Source organism: Narcine bancroftii, chromosome 11, assembly GCF_036971445.1.
Source record: "Narcine bancroftii isolate sNarBan1 chromosome 11, sNarBan1.hap1, whole genome shotgun sequence".
Taxonomy (NCBI): Eukaryota; Metazoa; Chordata; class Chondrichthyes; order Torpediniformes; family Narcinidae; genus Narcine; species Narcine bancroftii.
The window spans coordinates 102,255,383-102,275,103 of NC_091479.1; the positions used below are offsets into that span (position 1 = coordinate 102,255,383).

Genomic DNA, 19,721 nt, shown 5'->3' on the forward strand with positions numbered 1-19,721 from the left:
GGAAGGAGGCCCATAAACTTTGAGCGGAGTCCTAAGAGGGTCATAGCCAAAAAGAAAAGGTGGAAATGGCTGCTCATCACAATTTCAGATCAGGGATGACTGCATTGATTCACTTAACATATAATTTGGAGCCTTTATCCAAGGAAGTATCTGAGTTGTTGGACCCCTGAGTTCACCACCATGGGACACAATTTATTAATTAAGTGGTGTGAGCAAAAATAGAGATGATAACTTGAATTGTTGCTGAATTACCCATCAGGGACTGATGATACTCTCTGCCTTTTGCTTTTAAGACTTTGGCACTGGATGGGGAGAATGAATGGAGTTAATGAACAAAACATTTGTCAAAATTTAAAAGCTCTAGCAGGTCCTCATCGAGGACTAACCGAGCAAGTGGTGCCACACAATTATTATTAAATTCCAGGAATCGCTTTAACATAGGAAACCAGAAATGTTACCTTTGCAATGAGCATAGGGCATGTTCATTACATAATCCTCTCCTCGGCTAAGAAAAGACAGTCTTGCTTCACCATCCAATATTGCTGACAGCGAATTTCCTGAAACAAGGCAAAGGGTATTGTTGGGTCAGAGTGTCCCCATTATTTTTATTGTAATACATATGAGTGTTTGGCTCAAGAGACCTGCGTTTTCTATCACTGATCACCCATGAGACAGGAGAATAGGCTGTTTTGTCCACCGAATCCACCCTGCCATTTCATCATGGCTGTTTTACTCTCCTTTATAACCCCATTGTACACCATATTACCCCACACCCCTGCAACCCCGACCCTGCATTCTGGCTATTTCCTGCCTAACACCATCCCTCACCAAGCCTTTGATTCCATGCCCGGATACAGTCCCACAGAGAATTTTCGGAGCATCTGTGCAGAATCCACAAGTGGAGCAAATGCAATGGATTTGGAGGAAATGAGACGTTCCCTCTCTGTCACTTTGCACACAGGTGTCTCTGCAGTATCTTCCTGAACAATGACATCCTTCTGCCATAGTGGACAGAGGATTTGACTGCATCTCTTCCATTTCCTGATGCCTTTTCCTCCTGGACGGAGCAGGAACAGAATCCTTCAGGTTCCCATCAGCGACCCAATAGTTCATTCTTCGCAATCACTGACTTCACCCATAAGATTGCAGTGCCTGCCCTTCCAAGAGATTGCTCCCTTAGCGACTCCTGGTCCAGGTTATTGCCCCCACTTCACCCAGTCTTATGACACCTCCCCATTTAACAACAGGTGATTCAACTCCTGCCCTGTCACTATTTACCTCCATACAGTTGTCTTACAAAGTATGCTATGGTGGGTCACCTGAGTATGGCCACTGGACAACAAAACTCTGTGACACTCTTTCCCAATCACACTTTATTTTACTTGTGCTCAAGGAAAGCAGCAGAGATGCTATCTCTGAGCTGCTCTGAAGAATTCCAAGCTGATTGTTATGTAATTTTTATACAAGCTTTTCTCGGTAGGAGCTTCATAGAATGTTGCGGTATAGCTAACAGGCCTGCGTGACCAATTGTAATTGCAAGTTATTCAATCATTTATTTGCGTGCCATCTGATTAAGATGGCCAGTTACACCTCAGTTTTATTGCAGTATGCACTGATTGGTCAGTCTTGTGACTGTGGCCAACATCCGTTACAGAGGGCAGTCTGTGACTCTCAATGTCATATTTCTGCCTCTCTTCTCGCACAACCAACCATTGCAACAGCAGGTCTCTGCGAACTCTGCTTATATATTTTCCTCACAGAGCTGTCGTAGGTGATTTAACCCTTAGTGTGCTGTAACTTTCACATGATTATTCAAGATTCTTTTATTGCCATGTAAAAAAACAGATGTAATATTACACAAAATTGACTTTAGTCTGCCCTAAGACAGACAAAGAATTGCCATCAGCTGAAATTGCCCGGCACCCCTCACAGTCAGAGAGAGGGAAGCAAAAGAGAGTCCGCCCAGAGTCACTGAGTTGTCTGTTCAGGGACACCACTGGAGACCATACTGTGACTTAAATATAATGCCGAAAAATACGAGGTCAAGAACTGAAATCAACCAATCAGAAATGAGAAAGTATTTGTTTCGACCTGTATTTAGGTTCGTGTCTTTCTGCAGTTTTAATTCATAAACAAAAACCTGATTTCTCCCCCACCTCATTGGCAACTCTCCCTCACTGCCACTTTGCACACATATTCAATGAAAAAGCAACTCAGCAAGCCGTTTTGGAAGTGTGCGCCAGTTACGCTGAACGCAATTTCTCAATGACCAGTTTTGTCTCATTTGCACATAACAAACTGTCAATTTACTCTTTAATCTCAATTATCAGTCTAAGCTAGGATTGAAACTAAGGTGTTCCTAACGCTAGCTTCCAGCATTGTAAAGCATGGCAGACTCCATAATCTTGATGCAAAACACACATTTTAAGTTTCTGCATTAAATGTACACACAAGGAAAAACTCACCGTAAAATTTTGATTTGGCCAGGATGCTACCACAGATGCAGAATCCATCTTTTCTATTACTTACATAGAATGCAGAGACAGGAGGATGATGGGATACCTGTGAAGAAGAAGGTAATTCAGTAAATAGCAAAATTACCTGAGCTCAAATCAACGTCTGATGTTGTGGATATACTCGGAAGCAGCTGGGGGATGTTTTGAATGAACAAATTGTGAATGAAAGCTTCTTATTCTAGAATTATATCTGTAACATTAACTAATTATGGCGAAAAAGGACAACTTAAAATGTATTGTATTATAGATCATATGGTCAACATTGCTGTTTGGGAAATGAATCTTTCCCGATACCTGTTCTGCAATGTAAAAGGTTCTGCTGTTGGCCTTTGGATGGATCCACATACAACGGAAGGTTTCACCGATAATTGGATTGTAAGGCTTCTTCAGACCCTGGTAAAGGAAAGAAAGAGACTTAATGGTGGACCTAAAAGAACTTTTCTCATTCAAGGAAACCTTACCTAAACAATCTTCCTCTACCTACCACCAACCTGAGAAATCAGATGAATGGAGAACTACATAATTTCAGGGGTTTCACAGTGTGCAAATGACCTGCCAGAACGGTCTATTTACGAATCTAAACCCAAAGTATTTACATTAATAAAGATCTGAAAGGTGATAGATCAATGTACACTTTTACTTTACTTCAATACAAATTGTTTATCAGCTCATACGGTTCTCGTTCTTGAATTACAAGTGAGACTAAGAATGCAAGAGGGAGCTCTTATTTAATAATGAAGGGATTTTGCTGGGCAAGACCAACCTTTGGTTTTTTGTAGAAGCCGGACAAGTACCACCTCACCACTTTCTTCAAGCGTCTGTATGGATTTTCCTCTGCAGCAGCGCTGAAAGAATCAAAACAGTTCTCAAACAACGACAGTAGAACTGAATACGGGGGAAGGTCTTCCTCGGGTTATGGATGCTCCATGCAGACAAGCGGGTGCTTGGGAGATTGGTGGGACGGAGGGGATGGATTTGCTAGATGCTGCAGGCATCTTCTGCCGGCTGGGGACAGGGCACTTGCACCTGCCTTTTCCCCTCCCCAAGCTCCAATGATTGGGGACTGGGTCGGATGGAGTAGCTGGAAGCGCCAAGCTGAGCAGCTCACTCAATGAGGCTACTTATGGCGACTCTGCCTGGTCCTATCACAGCCAGTTCGCTGATCCTCTCCCACTCATTGCTTTTCTTCATTTCTAACAAGAACATTTTGGGTTACAGACAGTTCTCAGGAATTGAACCCTGCTGTAAACTAGGGACTTCACAAGAACACAAGGTATAAGGGCAGAAGTGGTCCAATCGGCCTGTCAGGTCTGCTCAGCTATTTGATCACGACCTGATCCTTATCACTCAGCCCCACTCCTCAGCTTTTTCCCCGTAACCCTTGATGCCCTGACTAATTAAATACCTGTCAATTCCTGACTTAAATAAACCCAATTACCCTGCTTCCACAGCCACCTGTGGCAATGGGTTCCCAGACTCACAACCTTCCGACTCAAGAAATTTCTCAGCATTTCTGTTTTAAATTGACACCCTTTTATCCTGAAATTGTGGCCTCTTGTCCTAGACTCCCCTCCCATGGGAAACAACTTTGACTTCCTGTGCACCATAACTGATTTTGGTTGTCGACAGAGTATATGAAGGAAAATGTAAGGACTTAAAAAATCAAGCTCTGGAACTGGCACTGTATAAATTTTAACATTCTCCAAAGTACCGAGAACTTGCACCGGGATTGAGTCACGGTGTGTTTGTTCCAGTCCAAACATCTTCTGCTGGATGGGACAGGGCACTTGCACCTGCCTTTTCCCCTCTCCGAGCTGCAATGATTGGGGACTGGGTTGGACAGAGTAGCTGGAATGGGGGAAGAGAAATTACAAGCAAACTTCCAGAGACCCTCCTGTAAACCCAAATCTCAATTTAAAAGATGCACCTTTTAAAAACTTGGTAAGAGCAGGGAAAGGCTCTAGCAGTGGAATCTACTCCACGAATGAATAAAATCAGTGATGATCCAGTTTACCCAGATCACCCTCTCTACCCAAGCATTGTGATTTCCCCTTGCACCCCCCCCCCTAAAATATACTCCTCTGCTTTGCTGCTGTCTGTGTAGGACGATCAACCAATACCAGAGGGTTATTGACAATAAAGGGTAATCAACCAAGGGTGACCACCGAGGGTGTGGGAGTGGGGGAGGAGTATGTGTGTGTCTGTGTACAACGACAACGTTCTGAGTGAAGTGCACTCACTCCGACAGGAAGTCCGCGTGATAGTAGTAGTCCGACAGCTTGTCCAAGAATGATCGAGGCTCCAAGATAAATGTCGGGAGAACAACTTTCGAGAGGTCCATTCCTGGGCGAACTTGCTTCAGTAGAGTCCAAATCAGACTTTTGTTCTCTTCAGACACGATTTCTGTCTGAGAATCCTCGCCTGTCTAAACATTTAGTGATAGAAAAGAATGAGGGTCGGCATTAGAAGGAGGTGGTTAAAAGAGAAAGAATGACAACCAAAGCTCTCAGGTTTTTCTATTTAATTGCATACAACTGTGTGAAGAGGCATGATTTCATGCAAACATTTTCCACATCTTTTTTTGGCTATGGCCCCCTAAGGACTCTGTTCAAAGTTTCTGGGCCCCCTTCCCCATGAAGCAGACGAGCTTTGATTTCTGCTGAACTTCTCTCCTCCCGACTACATTAAAAAAAATTAAAATATTTATGTTGCGTGAAGTGAAAAGGACACAAGGCTTTTACTTGATTGTGCCGTGGCCCCCGGCTACTCTATGCCATGAGGATAAACTACAGTCGCTGGAGAGTGGAACAGAAAACAGAATGCTGGAAGAACTCAGCAGGTCGAGCAACTTCAGTAAAGGTAAAAGGGGCAAGGCAATGTTTTGGGTCGAGAGGGAAGGAGAGAAGTTGACAGTACATGGGCCTACGAGAAGGAGGAGTTGCGAAGGGAAAGAGGCTGCTAGCTGATAGGTGGGACAGGTAGAAAGAACAACCACGGGTAATGGGAGGAGGATTAGAGAAAAGAATGCGAGTAGGTAGAGATGGAAACAGTGGGATAAGATGGAGGTGAGGATTACCTGAAAAAACAATATGCATCTCATTGGGTTTAAGGCTATTCAGGAGGAATACAATTTGTTGTTGTTCATCTCTATCTCCTTCCACTGTTTTCATCTACTCCCACACTCATTCTTCTCTCGAACTTTCCCTCCCACTCAGTGGTCTCTCCCTCTTTCCGTTCAATCACTTCTTAACCCCTTCTCAGCTTATTCATCCCCTCCTTAATCTTTCCCCCTTGATATCACGCCTTCCAACTTTGGCCTCGACAAAGGGTCCTGACTGGAAACGTTGTTTGACCATCTCTCCCCATGGATGCTAATTAACCCACTGAGCATCTCCAGCAGTGGCTTTCCCTCTACCACCCTCAACTCGGCCCTCACCCACATTATCCTCCATTACTTGCACATCTGCCCTGGCCCCCTCTGCCCCCATGCACAACAAGGACAGGTTTCTTCTGTCCTCACCTACCACCCCATCAGCCTCCACATCCAACACATCCTCCTCCGCCACTTCTGCCATCTACTACGTGATCCCACCACTAGCCACATCTTCCCCTCTCCGCCTTCTGCAGGAACTGCTCACTCTGTGACTGCCTTCTCCACTCTTCCTTCCCCACCAATTGTCCCCTTGGCACCTATCCCTGTGACCATAGGAGATGCTCCATTGTGTCCACACCTCCTCCCTTACCACTATTCAGGGCCCAAAATAGTTCTTCCAAGTGAAGCAACATTTCACTTCTGAATCTGCAGGGGTCATCTACTGCATCCGGTACTCCCACTGTGGTCTCCTCTACTTTGGAGAAACTGGGCGCAGACTGGGAATTGCTTTGTTGAGCACCTCGACTCTGTCCGTTAAAATAGCGGGGATCTCCCAGTGGCCACCCATTTCAATTCCCTATCCCGTTCCCTTGCTGACATGTCTGTCCATGGTCTCATGCACTGCCAGACTGAGACCACCCGCAAATTGGAGGAACAACACCTCATTCTCTGTCTGGGCCCCCTCCAAACAGATGGCATTAACATCAACTTCTCTGCCTTTCGTTAAAACTTCCCCCTCCTCACTTTATCCCCCATCACCTTTCCCCCAGTTCTGTCTCTCCCCTTTCCCTGTCTCCTTTCACACAGACATAATTAACTCTCACCTCTCCCCCTTACTGTATCCAATTAACACCTTTTGTTGATCTGGACTCTCCCCCCCCCCCCCCCCCCCCCCCGGCCAGCACTGTCTCTACATGCAGATTTTTTGTTTTTTGCTTATTCTTTGCTTATTGCTTGAAGAAGGGCTCAGGCCCAAAACTTCAGCAATAGATCTTTGTCTCCTATGGACGCTGCAAGACCGGCTGAGTTCCTCCAACATTTCATGTGCTTTTACTTTAGTCACAGAGTCTGCAGCCCATCGTGTGTCACTCACTCTAGCAGCTCGTTGCTTGCTCAAGATTCCAGCATGTGGTGTTTCTCTGCTCTACACTGGCACGACATGCACGTCATAAATATTCCATTTTTCAGTCCTGCCTTTGAAAGCAATGGCAGGAGCATCATCTTTCAGTTTAATTTTGTCTGACCATATCGTGATATGAGACTCTCTTACCTCTCCCAGTTCTTCATGAGCTTCCTCTATGTAAGTGGTTTCCTTCACTATGTCTATTGGCTCAAGGTCCGTGTGCAGAACATCCTGCTTTTCCGAGGTGTCCGAGTCACTTTCCTCACTTTTCCCACTTTTCTCCAGGGGATCGTTATCGGATTCCTCGTGGTCAGGCTCATTCTCCCGGTCTGATTTATCTGAGTACAGGTCATGGTCTCTGAAGTACTGCTGTTCTATCTCACTTTCATTAAACCTAAGAACATTTATTTGATTAATGGTTTACCTCATTGTGAGGATAAAGATCGATCTTTCTCCTGCTGGGTTCTTCCACAAGTATACCATATATGGCATCGTATAGGATGATCCAGACTTATAAAATCAGGGGCTGTCCAATGTGCTGGGTCTAAAATCTGTACCTTTATGTTTTAAATTTTTTAAAATTTGGACCCACAGCACAGTAACAGGCCATTTTAGTCCATGTGCCCGTGCCACTCAATTACATACAATTGATCTACAATCCCCATACTGGTGGGGGGTCAGGTCACTCATCTGAGTGCTACTGGTACCATGTAACCCAGTACTACCTGTTGTATGGCCAGGTAGTCAGTGACTAAACCAGCTCCCCCACCAGGCTGACCTGGTGCACAGGGTGGTGGCTAGATACCCTGCAAGATGAAAAACAAGACCTGTCAAAGGGCAGATGAATGCTTTTGTAGGGTCAATGGCTGTCTAGCAAGCACGGGCCTTGAGCATCCCTTGAATCGAAGCTTGGTCTGGCCATTCACTGCAACAGAACATCCGCCAGCCATCTTGGACCTCACCATGTTGCTGGATCTGGGAGGTGTTGACAAGAGGGTGGGTCTGGACCTGTGCAACCCCTGCTCATCTAAATCCATTCACACTGTTCCTTTCTGAGGAGTGGGGTATCTTCATATCAAACTTCACAAAGAGACTGAAAGAAACCATTATCATCCTATGGGATGGATAGCCAGAAGAAGATTTAGTGGGAGGAAACTGGAGCCCCTGGGGAATACCCACATAGACGTGGGGAGAGCATTACAACTCCTTACAGACTGCGTGGGGTTCAAACCCCGGTTCCAATCTCTGGTGATGCCACAGCGTTGTGCTAACCGCAATGCCATGAAGTCTTCCCAAAGTAATCTCGGGCATACCCTGTTAGCTATCTGTGAAGTCTTAGCGCTCCTCCACGGGGTCCATCCACCTGGTCTGACTACCGTCGGCTCTAAATAGGCTTAAACGGCCTGATACAGGAGCTGACAGTAGTTTATTTTAAAATACCCAAATAACATTGAAAACCTTACATGGTAATTTGGAATTAAAATATTGTGATGTTATGCTGGTCAGAGGTAAGTGCCAGATTATACATAGAGTATCGCTCAAAACCAGCATTTGGGTGGAAATTCCAGGAGTCTTCCTACCCAGAGTCATCCTATATGACGGCATTTTGATATTAAATTCAACTCATCTTGTGTAATTCAAACAACCAAACACAAATATCTCAACAGCAGCCAAAATCATGAGACAAATGATCAACTTACTGGTCGTGCTCTGGACTTTGCAGAGCATTTGCCCGCAGAAGTCCAAAAAGCGCCACATGACAGCCCTCAGAGGAGTTGAGATCATATTCTTTGCCTTCTCGAATCGTGGTTCGCTTGAGGAGACTGGAGCACTTCAGAGCAAGTTCCAAAGCGTCCATCCAACATCGGCCTACAACAGAGTTTGAAAGGAGCGCATTATTAACATTTGGGGCGGCGCGGTTAGCACAACGTTGTTTCAGCGCCAGCGACCGGTGTTCAAATCTGGCATTGTCTGGAAGGAGTTTGTATGTTCTTGTGTCTGTGTGGGTATCCTCTGGGTGCTACAGTTTCCTCCCACCATTCAAATCGTACCGTACCAGGGGTTGTACGTCAATTGGGTGTAATTTGGCGGTATGGGCTGCATGTCTAAATTTAAATATAATAGACAGCCACTGTCTGGAACTGAAAACTCTTGTTTCTCTACCCACAGATAAATAAATTCACATTTATAATTTTCCTCGTGACAGTGGGAGGAGCTCTTTCATTCATCAAGTTCATCTGTGCTACCTCTCAGAGCAATCCCATTGTTCTTATTCCCTCACATATTTCGTGTAACCTATTCTCTCTCATTTGCTGAGTTAGAGTCGTGGTTATCTCGATGCTGTTACCTTGTCAAGAAACCCAGGTTCAAACCTGACACTGTCTGTAAGGAGTTTGTTCGTTCTCCCTGTGTCTGCATGGGTTTTCCCCGGGGGCTCCAGCTTCCTCCCACTCTCCAAAACGTATGGGGTTGTAGGTTAATTTTGTTGTAATTTGGCAGCATGGCTTTAAATGGCCAGAATCAAATTCTACCATGCTGTAAACAAAAAAAAAATTCTCCAATACCACAACACAAAATGCAAGTTCCAGTGGCCAATTAATCCACTGTATAGCATATCCTTGGGTTGTGGTAGCACACTGGTACATCCAGGGGAAACCCATACTATCAGACTCAGAGCGTACTTGCTACTTCTAGGGAAGGTCTGACCTGCACCAAAAGGACAACACATGATGTAATGTGTTGGAGGAGTTGTGGATAATGCTGAAGGTTGTTGTAGGTTAAAAAAAAAAAGGATATAGACAGGATGCAGAGTTGGACAGAAAAAGGGCAGATGGAGTTCAATCTGGATAAGTGTGAGGTGATAGATTTTGGAAGGTCAAACCAGAAGGCTGAGAACAGGGTTAATGGTCAGATACTTAACTGTGGAGGAACAAAGGGATGTTGGGGTCCAAATGCAAAAATCTCTCAAGGATCCCATATAGGTTGATAGGATAGTTAAGAAGGTCTATGGTTATTATGACAGCCTTAGGTGTAGCAAAAAAATGTATAATGTCAACTTGGAAATCAAAAGAGAGCCTGAGAGTACAGCAATGGTACATAGAAATGAATAAATGTATTCCATTGGAAAAAAATAACATATAATTTAAAAAATAAAGACACATTATTTGAACAAATTTGGGAACTGTACATGGAGCATAACAGAGAGGGCTTGCCTCGAACCTCCATCCCCTAAAATGATAAGAAGACAAAATGACTTGATCCAGTGTGCAAAAGTAGATGACACAATTTTCTTGTTTATTTTCATTGTGTGATGACATTGTTTAATGGGTTTAATGTATTGTATATGTTGAATGTTTAATGGGTTTGGAGGGGGGTGGGAAGGGGGGAGGGAAGGGAGGGGGGAGAAAAGGGGAGAAAATGCCACTGTGTATATTTAAGAGGGAAATGTTTATATGTTTTTTGATTGATATGGTTCACAGTGTGAAAAAAAGACCTATGGGAGCTGGGCTTCATTAATAGAGGGATTGAGTTCAAGAGTAGTGAGGTCATGTGGCAATTCTACAAATCCCTTAGAGCAGGGGTGTCAAACTCAAATTCACGGAGGGCCAAAATTAAAAACTTGGACTAAGTCGAGGGCCGAACTAAATATTTATTGAAAATTTTCAACACATCTGGATGTTTTCTCTTCTTTCAACATATGTAATGTTAAACTTTTTCTTATTAAAATAAATGTTTAATAATAGTTTTGGATAAACTCTTTCCAGAAGCATTAACAAATGAGAAATAAAATATTCAATAAATAATATTTCTCTATAGAGGATTTGTCAAATGTTGCTAGTGTGCTGTCGAATAGTAAAATCTGAGGGCTATTGAGAATGTGGGAGAATAACATGATTCCTGAAACAATCAAATGGGTGACTGTTTGTGGGCATGAATTCTAGCAGGGTTATTTGCCATGCCCTTTTTCCATTGGTACAGATATCCTTTGATTTACACACTTTTCAAGTTTTATGCCTAATGAGCTTGTATCCAGGTGCAGGACCATTTTTAACCAGGAATATATTTATCACTGTGACATGAAACTATTGGAAGATCGTTTTATCCTGAGATTAAAGTTCATAATACTTACTCAGGCCTGTGTGCAAGAGGGCGGGGTTTGCGGGCGATCGGGTTGGACAACAACAGTGCGGGGGCATCGGCTCTCGCTGCAGGGTGGCATCTCGGTGGATCAGTGGCCCCGTCACTGTGAGTTGCGGGTCGGCCTGCGGCAGGGAGGGGGAGTGGGCAACGGTCCTGGCGAGGTCAGGCCCCCCCTGAGTTTCTGCCGGACCCCCCTTGACCTGCTGAGTTTCTCCCGGACCCCCCTTGACCTGCTGAGTTTCTGCCGGACCCCCCTTGACCTGCTGAGTTTCTCCCGGACCCCCCTTGACCTGCTGAGTTTCTCCCGGACCCCCCTTGACCTGCTGAGTTTCTCCCGGACCCCCCTTGACCTGCTGAGTTTCTCCCGGACCCCCTCCCCTTAACCTTCTTTCTCCCGGACCCCTCCTCCTTGACCTGCTGAGTTTCTCTTGGACCCCCCTTTGACCTGCTGAGTTTCTCCCGGATCCCCCTTTGACCTGCTGAGTTTCTCCCGGACCCCCTTTGACCTGCTGAGTTTCTCCCTTCTGGTGTTTTTACGAGAACCACAGACTTTCGCTCATACATTGATGAGGGGGATCAAGGGCCAAACATTGTCAGGTACCTCTCTGCTGGATAAAGGACACGGTTTAACCCGCTGAGTTTCTCCAGTGTTGGGTTTTCACGAGGTAGAGTCAAAGGGCCGAAGGGCCTGTTTCTGATCTGTAATGTTCTACGGACCCTGCTCTTCTTTCCGTGCCGGTGTCCCAGGATGTTTCCAGGGCAGTCTCCGGGCTCAGGACCGCGCTGGGATCCCGGTCAGCGGTGGAGGAGCAGGTGAGCGCGGCTAATCCCGATCCACCCCATGCCACTCCCGAGATTGGCGGGGGTTTCCACCCTACCTGCCCAACCAGCCTCGCTCTCCACGTGTACTCCGGGCACCCGCCGCTGGTCCGGTGGGAAGGCACAGGGCGGCCGGCGGCCGGCACCACCAATTGCCCGGCGGGGAGCCCCAATCTACCCTCCGGCGTCCCGACTCCATCTGCAGCTCCAAGAAACGCTGTGCCACTGGGGTTCCGGGCGCTGGGAAGCGGCCTTGGCTTCCCCTGTCACCGGCCAGGCTGTGCTGCGGTGGGGGGGGTGGGCGGGGGGACACGACAGCGTGTTTATAAAACCACCCACCACTACTTTTCAAGGACCAGGATTTTTCTCTCTCTCTCTCTCACCCTGGGACACAGCGGTTACTGTGCATGCGCAGTAATACATTTTTGATATGATCTTGCGGGCCAAATATAATTATATCGTGGGCCAAATTTGGCCCGCGGGCCAGAGTTTGACATGTGTGCCTTAGAGTATTGTGTTCAGTTCTGGTCCTCTCACTGCAGGAAGTATGTGGAAGCTATGGAGAGGGTACAGAAGAGATTTACCAGGATGTTGTGTACAATGTCTTATGAGGCAAGGTTAGCAGAGCTGGAACTTTTCTCTTTGGAGCAAAGAAGGATGAAAGGAGACTTAATCGAGGTCCACAAGATTATGAGAGGCATTAGATAGGGTGGGCAGCCAGGGCAGGAACAGCAAACACCAAAGGACCTATGTACAAAATGAAGTTTAGGGGAGACATTAGGGATAAGTGTTTTACACAAAGAGTTGTGGGGGCCTGAAATGCCTTTCCAGGGGTGGTGGTGGAGGCTGAAATATTCAGGGCATCTAAGGGACTCTTAGATGAGGTAGGCAAGGTTTAGATTTTTTTTTGTACAAATAAATAGGTCAGCACAACATTGAGGGCCAAAGGGCCTGTACTGTGCTGTAATATTCCATGTTAAAGAAAGCGCTGGAGTTAGTGTGAAGCTCCAACCTGTCTGTGCTGTGCATTGCTTGGTAAGACTTGGTAAGATACAGAAATCAGAAAAAAACAACTCCCCCAAATCAGAACAAGGTCATAAAATGAGTCAGAGCATTTCAAAAGTGACTTATTTTCCCAGAGAACTAACCAACACTACGGCAATTCACCGTCATCCAACACCAAGATTTGACTGCAACCAGATGCATGATTGAGGGAGGCAAAGATGCAAGAAAAACAAAAGATTCGAAAATAACAAAAAAAACTGCAGGTTCTAGAAATCTGAAATAAATACAGAAAACAGAAAAAGGCTCTGAAGGTTTCCTGATCATTTTGGATTGAACAGTCTGTGGAGGTGAATCAACAGCTGCTCCATGTTTCTGAAGGGACTCTCTTTCTCTCATTATAAGCAGCACCGGGCAATACTAACAGCGACTCTGTCTGCCTGACAGCAGCCAGAGAGAATTTTGATTAATATTACATGTTCCGTTCTATTACATGACAATAAAGACATCTTGAAAACGCTGGAAAAACTCAGCAGGTAACCTCGGTGCAAAGAGAAATCATCAATGTTTCAGGTCTGCACCCCTTCGGTTAAAGAGATTAGCTTGCACGATTACTTTTACTGACAGAACAATGCTTTTAACCTTTTTAAAAAAAATCCCTGAAGAAAAAAATAATTCTACGATGAGAGGTTTCTTCAAATGAAGTATCATGTAATATGAATATTTTATAATTTTGAACACCTATGTATTTAGTGACTTAATTTAACTTCTACAGTTTTCACAATGCTCCAAGAAAATATTCCACTAAATTCTTACCATCGGATTCTGAAGCAGCTCGAAATATCAGGTAACTACTGGGCAGTGGCTGAGTTATAGACCCAACAGCTTCACCTTTTGGACCCTACAAAATAAATTTCCATCAGTTGCTTTGAACATCGTTCACTTTAAATATGTACAGTACAACTCCGATTTCCAAAATGGTCGGGACTGGGCTTATGTCGGATAAATGTTTTTTCTCGTAGAATTAGTCATTTTTTTAAAAACAGCCCAATTGCAACAGCAAATCATTTGTATCAATATTTAAATAACAACAAAAAAAGGGAAGGTTTCTTAAGCATTAAAATAATGTTTAACTCTTACAAAAGAAAACTGTCTGCAAAGCTGCCGCCCGCCATCGATCCCTGACACAAACCCACAGTTGATGCTGATCCCCAGGGAGGCTTTCCGGGCCTGGGGGATGGAGCGCCTGGGCTAATTGATCACAGAGCCTCAGAATAACACAGCACAGATCAGGCCCTTCGATCTGCCGGCACGATCCCAATCAATGAAGTTATTTTTATTGGAAGAGTGCAGTTACTAGCTTCAGTTTTAAACCTCCCGACAACAAAAGAGCCTGCTTTATATCGCAGGGGAGGTTCAGGGACCTGCCAGTCAGAACCTCTCCTTTTAGGGCAGTGGTGCTGATCAAGAGGAGGGTGAACTCTGAAGTTTGGAGAACCAATTCCAATTTGAGATAGGGAAATTTAAATTTAGATAAGAGGGACACGAGCCGTTCTAACAGGTTAAAATAGCAGAAACAGGGAAGAACAAAGGACGGGCGAGAAGCTTTTGAAAACAAGATTTGGCTTCAAAAGTACATGGCTAATATTATTATAAGATTTCAGGCTGGTTTCTGTGTCAATCTTCAAAGAAATCATTATGGGGGGTTCAGAATTACTTGAAAGGGTTGGAAGTGTTAAAGGTCCACACACTTCCTCAGAGCAAGTTTTTTTTAAGATTCAAGTGTACAAGGTTTGGTGAGCTTTGAATCTTAAAACTAAACAGGGAGCTCAAACTCAGGGAATAACAAATGTTTGATTTATGAACGGTGCACTTATTAACAGCTCATTTTCTGAAACGGCATGGAAAGCTGTAGAATCTCAAGAACAAATTTTGCACATTCAATTGTCTATCAGAGCCTATACACACACTGTTCCACATCCAAGCCTCCCGCTTAACTGTTATGAACTATCAGACAGGTAAAAGATGCTTCAACAAACCTTCACGGCCCAAATGGATTGTTCCAAAGGATGGAAGACTTTAAAACAGAAACCATCCTTTTTTGATGGTCTTTCAATAAGTTCACAGGCATTCAAAAGCACTGTTCCCACCCACTGGCCATTCTTTGGAGTTTTGTAGATTAGTAATACTCCGGGCTTCAGGACGCACCACAGTTTCGTCCAACTCTTCAACGTTCCACGAATCTGACAAAAGAAGAAGTAAATTTTTTTGTTTCTCAAGAAAGATCAAAAATTTCCCAAAGAAATATGAGTACATGTATTTTCACCATTATCGTATCAGAAAGATGGATACTAATTTTTATGGAAATAACTTCCCCTAATGATGAAAACATGCAAACATTCTTTCCTTGATTTAGATTTCAGACTTATTGATTTATTGTCAGAGTACATACATGACATCACATACAACCCTGAGATTCTTTTCTCTGCAGGCCAGGCAGAATTACTACTTATTGGTAATGCAAAAAAACTGTACACAGTGTACACATGCAAATAAATAAGGCTCTGTAAACAAGTGTCCGTGCAATATAGAGGGAGAAGAAAAAAACCAATAAAGTGCAAAAGTACGAATCCTTAAATGAGTCCCCGATTGAGTTTATTGTTGAGGAGTCTGATGGTGGAGGGGGAGCAGCTATTCCTGAACCTGGGGGTGCGAGTCTTGTGGCACCGACACCTCTTTCCTGATGGCAGCAGCGAGAACAGAGCGTGTTCTGGGTGGTGTGGGTCCTTGATGATTGCTGCTGCTCTCCGACGGCAGTGATCCCCATCGATGTTTTTGATGGTGGGAAGGGATTTGCCTGTGATGTTCCTGGCTGTGTCCACTATCTTTTGGAGGGCTTTATATTCAGCAGTATTGGGTCCCCATACCAGACTGTGATGCAGCTGGTCAGCACACTTTCCACCACACATCTGCCAAAGCTTCTGATGTCATACCAAAGTTCTGCAAACTCCTGAGGAATTAGAGACACTGACGTGTTTTCTTCACGTTATGTGCTGGCTCCAGGAGATAGTGACTGCCAGGAACTTAAATTTACTCATCCTCTCCATCTCTGATCCCCCAGTGATCATTGAATCTACACATCTGGTTTTCCCTTCCTGAAGTCAACAATCAGCTCTTTGGTTTGGTGACATCATGTGCGAGGTTATTGTTGGTGCACCATACGGCCAAGTTTCCAATCTCAGTCAAAGCTTTGATAAATGTATCATTCATTGTTTTCCTATCAAAATGATCACAATTCATAATATTATTTGTAAATTATCCAGCCACATCCCTCGGGAGAAACTGGATTGGGCTGATGGGGGAAATGAGCAGAATGTCATGACCTCACCGTCTGTCCACTAGACATTGGGAAACACAATTTCTTTGAAGTGTTTGAAGTCATGGACAGAGCACTATGCACTTCAAACTTCTGCAAAAGTATCTACAAGATGCGTTTTAAGAAATAAGGGTAATTTTGCATCAGTTCATTAATTATTAATACAATGTACCCAACACAAACGCATTTACTAGTTTACTACATTTTCACAAATATTATCCGTCATTCAACAACCTGTTGGAAGAATTGAAGAGGAATTGTAAACTTCAAGATTTCTTTATTGTCATGTTATAGGACAGAACATGAAAAATGACACGAAATTGCCTTCTGCCTGCCATAAGGAAGACAACGAATCATCATTTAGTGTCGCCTGGTGTCCCTTACAGTAAGAGAGAAAGAGAAGCAAAAGAGTCACTGAATATCTGCGGATTTTCCTCCAGCGCTCCCGAGCCTCTGCAGCTGCACAGACTCATATTCAATCCATCGGCAACCCGAGCTCCAGATCCGAACCTCCGACACAATCAGAAAGCCTTCAATATCTGAAGCCCTTTGGGAGCCCATCTTGCCCACAGCTCCCACTCAAATCCCGGCTCTGATATCTGGTTCCCGTAAGCCAGTCTCCAGCAGCCCACAGACCACGCGGGTCCACCGACCATGAGTCGCCTGCAGCCTGTGAGGGTCCCTTAGCCGCTGAACCCCTCGCTGCAAGTCTACCACGTAGAGTCTTAGACAGACTCAGCACAGAAACTGGCCCTAAGCTCACAATGCCCTGACGTCCATCATATAGTCATCTGTACAAACCCCATTTCCCAGCAAGTATTCCTCAAGAGGGCGAGAGATGCCATGCATTTATGAAAACCACACCAACTATTTGTGAGCAAACTAAACTGCAGAACAGAAGGAAGCAGCGGGATCTACGGACTCTCGATTACTCTGACGGGACTCTCTTTTGCTTCTCTTTCACGTCTTGACAGCCGCACTGTATTAATAGCACCTCTGCTATTAACAGGGCAAACTAAGGAAAATGTTTGTGCATTTTTATGTAAATAATGCAATCTTAATCTTGATTTGTGCTGCAGTCAATGAACTGTATGATACAAAATCAAAAACTACATTTCAGTTAGCTGTTCTTCTTTTAATTAATAATTATTGGAAAGTTTGATTTGTGTGCATGGGATGAGGTCTTTGAAACAGCTTGATCACACCAGTAATATCTTGGGGACTAAATAGCAACTGTGAACTTGCATTAACTGAAAGCAGCCTTGGCCAAACTAACAAGAATGCTATCTCGAGCAGACAGCTACTCACGCACCTTCAGCCAATCAGCCATTACGATGACAGATGGATCAGTAATGCTACTGAGCAGCTCTTTCGTGGCTCTTTTCTTCTCTTCCCTGTAATTTTTCTTTTGAACCTGGAATTACAATGTTTAATGAAAGTCTGCAATAAAGCTCACAACAAGGTCTGCTGCATGGGCAGCACAGATGATATTACAGCGCCAGTGACTGGGGTTCAAATTTGGTGCTGCATGGACACATTCTCCTCGTGTCTGCCTGGGTTTTCTCCCACCTTTCAATGGCAAGGGTTTAAAGGGCCAGAATTGGGTTCTACCATATTGCAAAATAAATAAAAATTAAAAATAAACACTTCAACAAGGCTTAAAATTGTTTACAACTTAACTAGGGTTAACAAGCAAGAAGAATTCTGTTTGCTTTTTGCTGCCTCGTACACAAGGGCCATACCATGCAGCAAAAGGGATCATGTCATTTAATGGAAACAGTCCTTGTGCTGCACAGAACTATCCCCACACGTGAAAGACTAGCTTTGCAGTAAATGGGAAATTTGACACTTTTTTTTCTTTACTTCATCCAGCTCAAACTGATGAAATAGAAGTTTTAAGTCTTTGCTGAGGGCAAAAGCAATTTCTATCAAGTGGTAAAGCAAACGCTGCAATGAAGCTGCAGAGGCTTCTCTTTTAGGACTGTCCATTGTGGGTAGGGGGACACAGATTTAATAGCGGTCGGCTGTTCCCCTGAACATCAGTGCACATACATTTGAACACAGGAAGAGAAGGATACATAAACTGAGGATTATTCCTACATGTGCATATAATTATTAATAAATACTCTTGAGTTCAACATTTTCTGCGATGAAGATCAAGTTGTAAACATTTAAGGCATAAACTATTTTAGCACGAGCATAATATAACTTGCCTTAAGAGACTCCTTCTTTGTGAGTTTACTCCCAGGTGAGACAAGATCCTTTTCCATTCCATTGTAAAGCTTGGACTCTGACTGTAGACATGCAAAATACAAACAGAATTTAAGTTTTGTAGAGGAAAGGCATAGCTTGCTGACCTCAACAACCGTGAATATTCAGCTTGAGCAGACCCACTATAAATTCTTATATTTCCATACTTCATGCCACTTGGCCAGAGCATTCCAATCAGTGAAAACACAGAAATGCTGGAGGAACTCAGCAGGTCTCACAGGGTCCAAAGGAGGTAAAGATATATAATCAACGTTTCAGGACGGGGAATTCGCATGTTGACATGTCTGTCTATGGTCTTGTGCACTGCCAGACTGAGACCCGCAAATTGGAGGAACAACACCTTATATTCCATTTGGGCACCCGCCAACTGGACAGCATGAATATCAACTTCTCCAGCTTCTGTTAGCCAATTCCCGCCCCTTCCCTTCCCTTATCATTATGTCTCTTTTTCTCTTGCTCTGTTCCTCTCATTCCTTTTCCCTCCATCTCCTTTTCTCCTGCTCTGAATTGACAGAGCCACCCCCTTCCCTGATCAATGCTCACCTTTCCTCTCTCCTGTCCTCCTATCTATGCCCCACAAGCACATTTTGTCTGATGGCTTGTGCTCCTCCCCAGCCTTTTTATTCAGGCATCTACCTGCTGTTTGCATGCACTGTGACGAAGGGCTCAGGCCCGAAACGTCAGTAATAAAACTTTACCTCCTGTGGACGCTGCGAGATCTACTGGGTTCCTCCAACATCTCTGAGGTTTTACTGAAATCACAACATCTGGTTCTCTTCACTGCCACTCCCTTACTTCCCTGTAATCTATTCTCTTGCACATTCCTATGAACTCCCCCAGTTCTTCTGCCACACACCTACACAATGGGTACTTAACAGGGACATAGGGGAAAACTGGAGCATGAAGAGAAACCTGCATCTTCACATGGAAAATGGGATTCAAGCTACACACACACACTGCCCAAGGTCAGGATCAAATTCAGGGTGGCAGCTGTACTAACTGCTGAGCCAGTGTGCCGCTGAACCTGGATCAATCTTTATTGAAATGCTAAAATTCAAATGATTCATATAGAGGATGCATGGTGCAAGGGCATAAACCTAT

General features: G+C 44.3%; 1 protein-coding gene across 7 annotated transcripts in view; it reads right to left on the reverse strand.

Moving 5' to 3' along the window:
* The window catches only part of osbpl8 (oxysterol binding protein-like 8), a 178,881-nt gene that overhangs the window by 17,789 nt on the left and 141,371 nt on the right, over window positions 1-19,721 (reverse strand). For all 7 annotated transcript variants that reach the window (XM_069904341.1, XM_069904339.1, XM_069904340.1 and 4 more), the window contains 11 exons: window positions 18,563-18,643; window positions 17,662-17,763; window positions 15,013-15,216; window positions 13,790-13,874; window positions 8,713-8,881; window positions 7,160-7,406; window positions 4,757-4,941; window positions 3,280-3,361; window positions 2,811-2,909; window positions 2,466-2,562; window positions 459-557 (listed from right to left, as the gene is read on the reverse strand). In XM_069904341.1, the coding sequence (XP_069760442.1) occupies window positions 459-557; window positions 2,466-2,562; window positions 2,811-2,909; window positions 3,280-3,361; window positions 4,757-4,941; window positions 7,160-7,406; window positions 8,713-8,881; window positions 13,790-13,874; window positions 15,013-15,216; window positions 17,662-17,763; window positions 18,563-18,643 (1,450 nt within the window). The remainder of the gene's footprint in view (window positions 1-458; window positions 558-2,465; window positions 2,563-2,810; window positions 2,910-3,279; window positions 3,362-4,756; window positions 4,942-7,159; window positions 7,407-8,712; window positions 8,882-13,789; window positions 13,875-15,012; window positions 15,217-17,661; window positions 17,764-18,562; window positions 18,644-19,721) is intronic.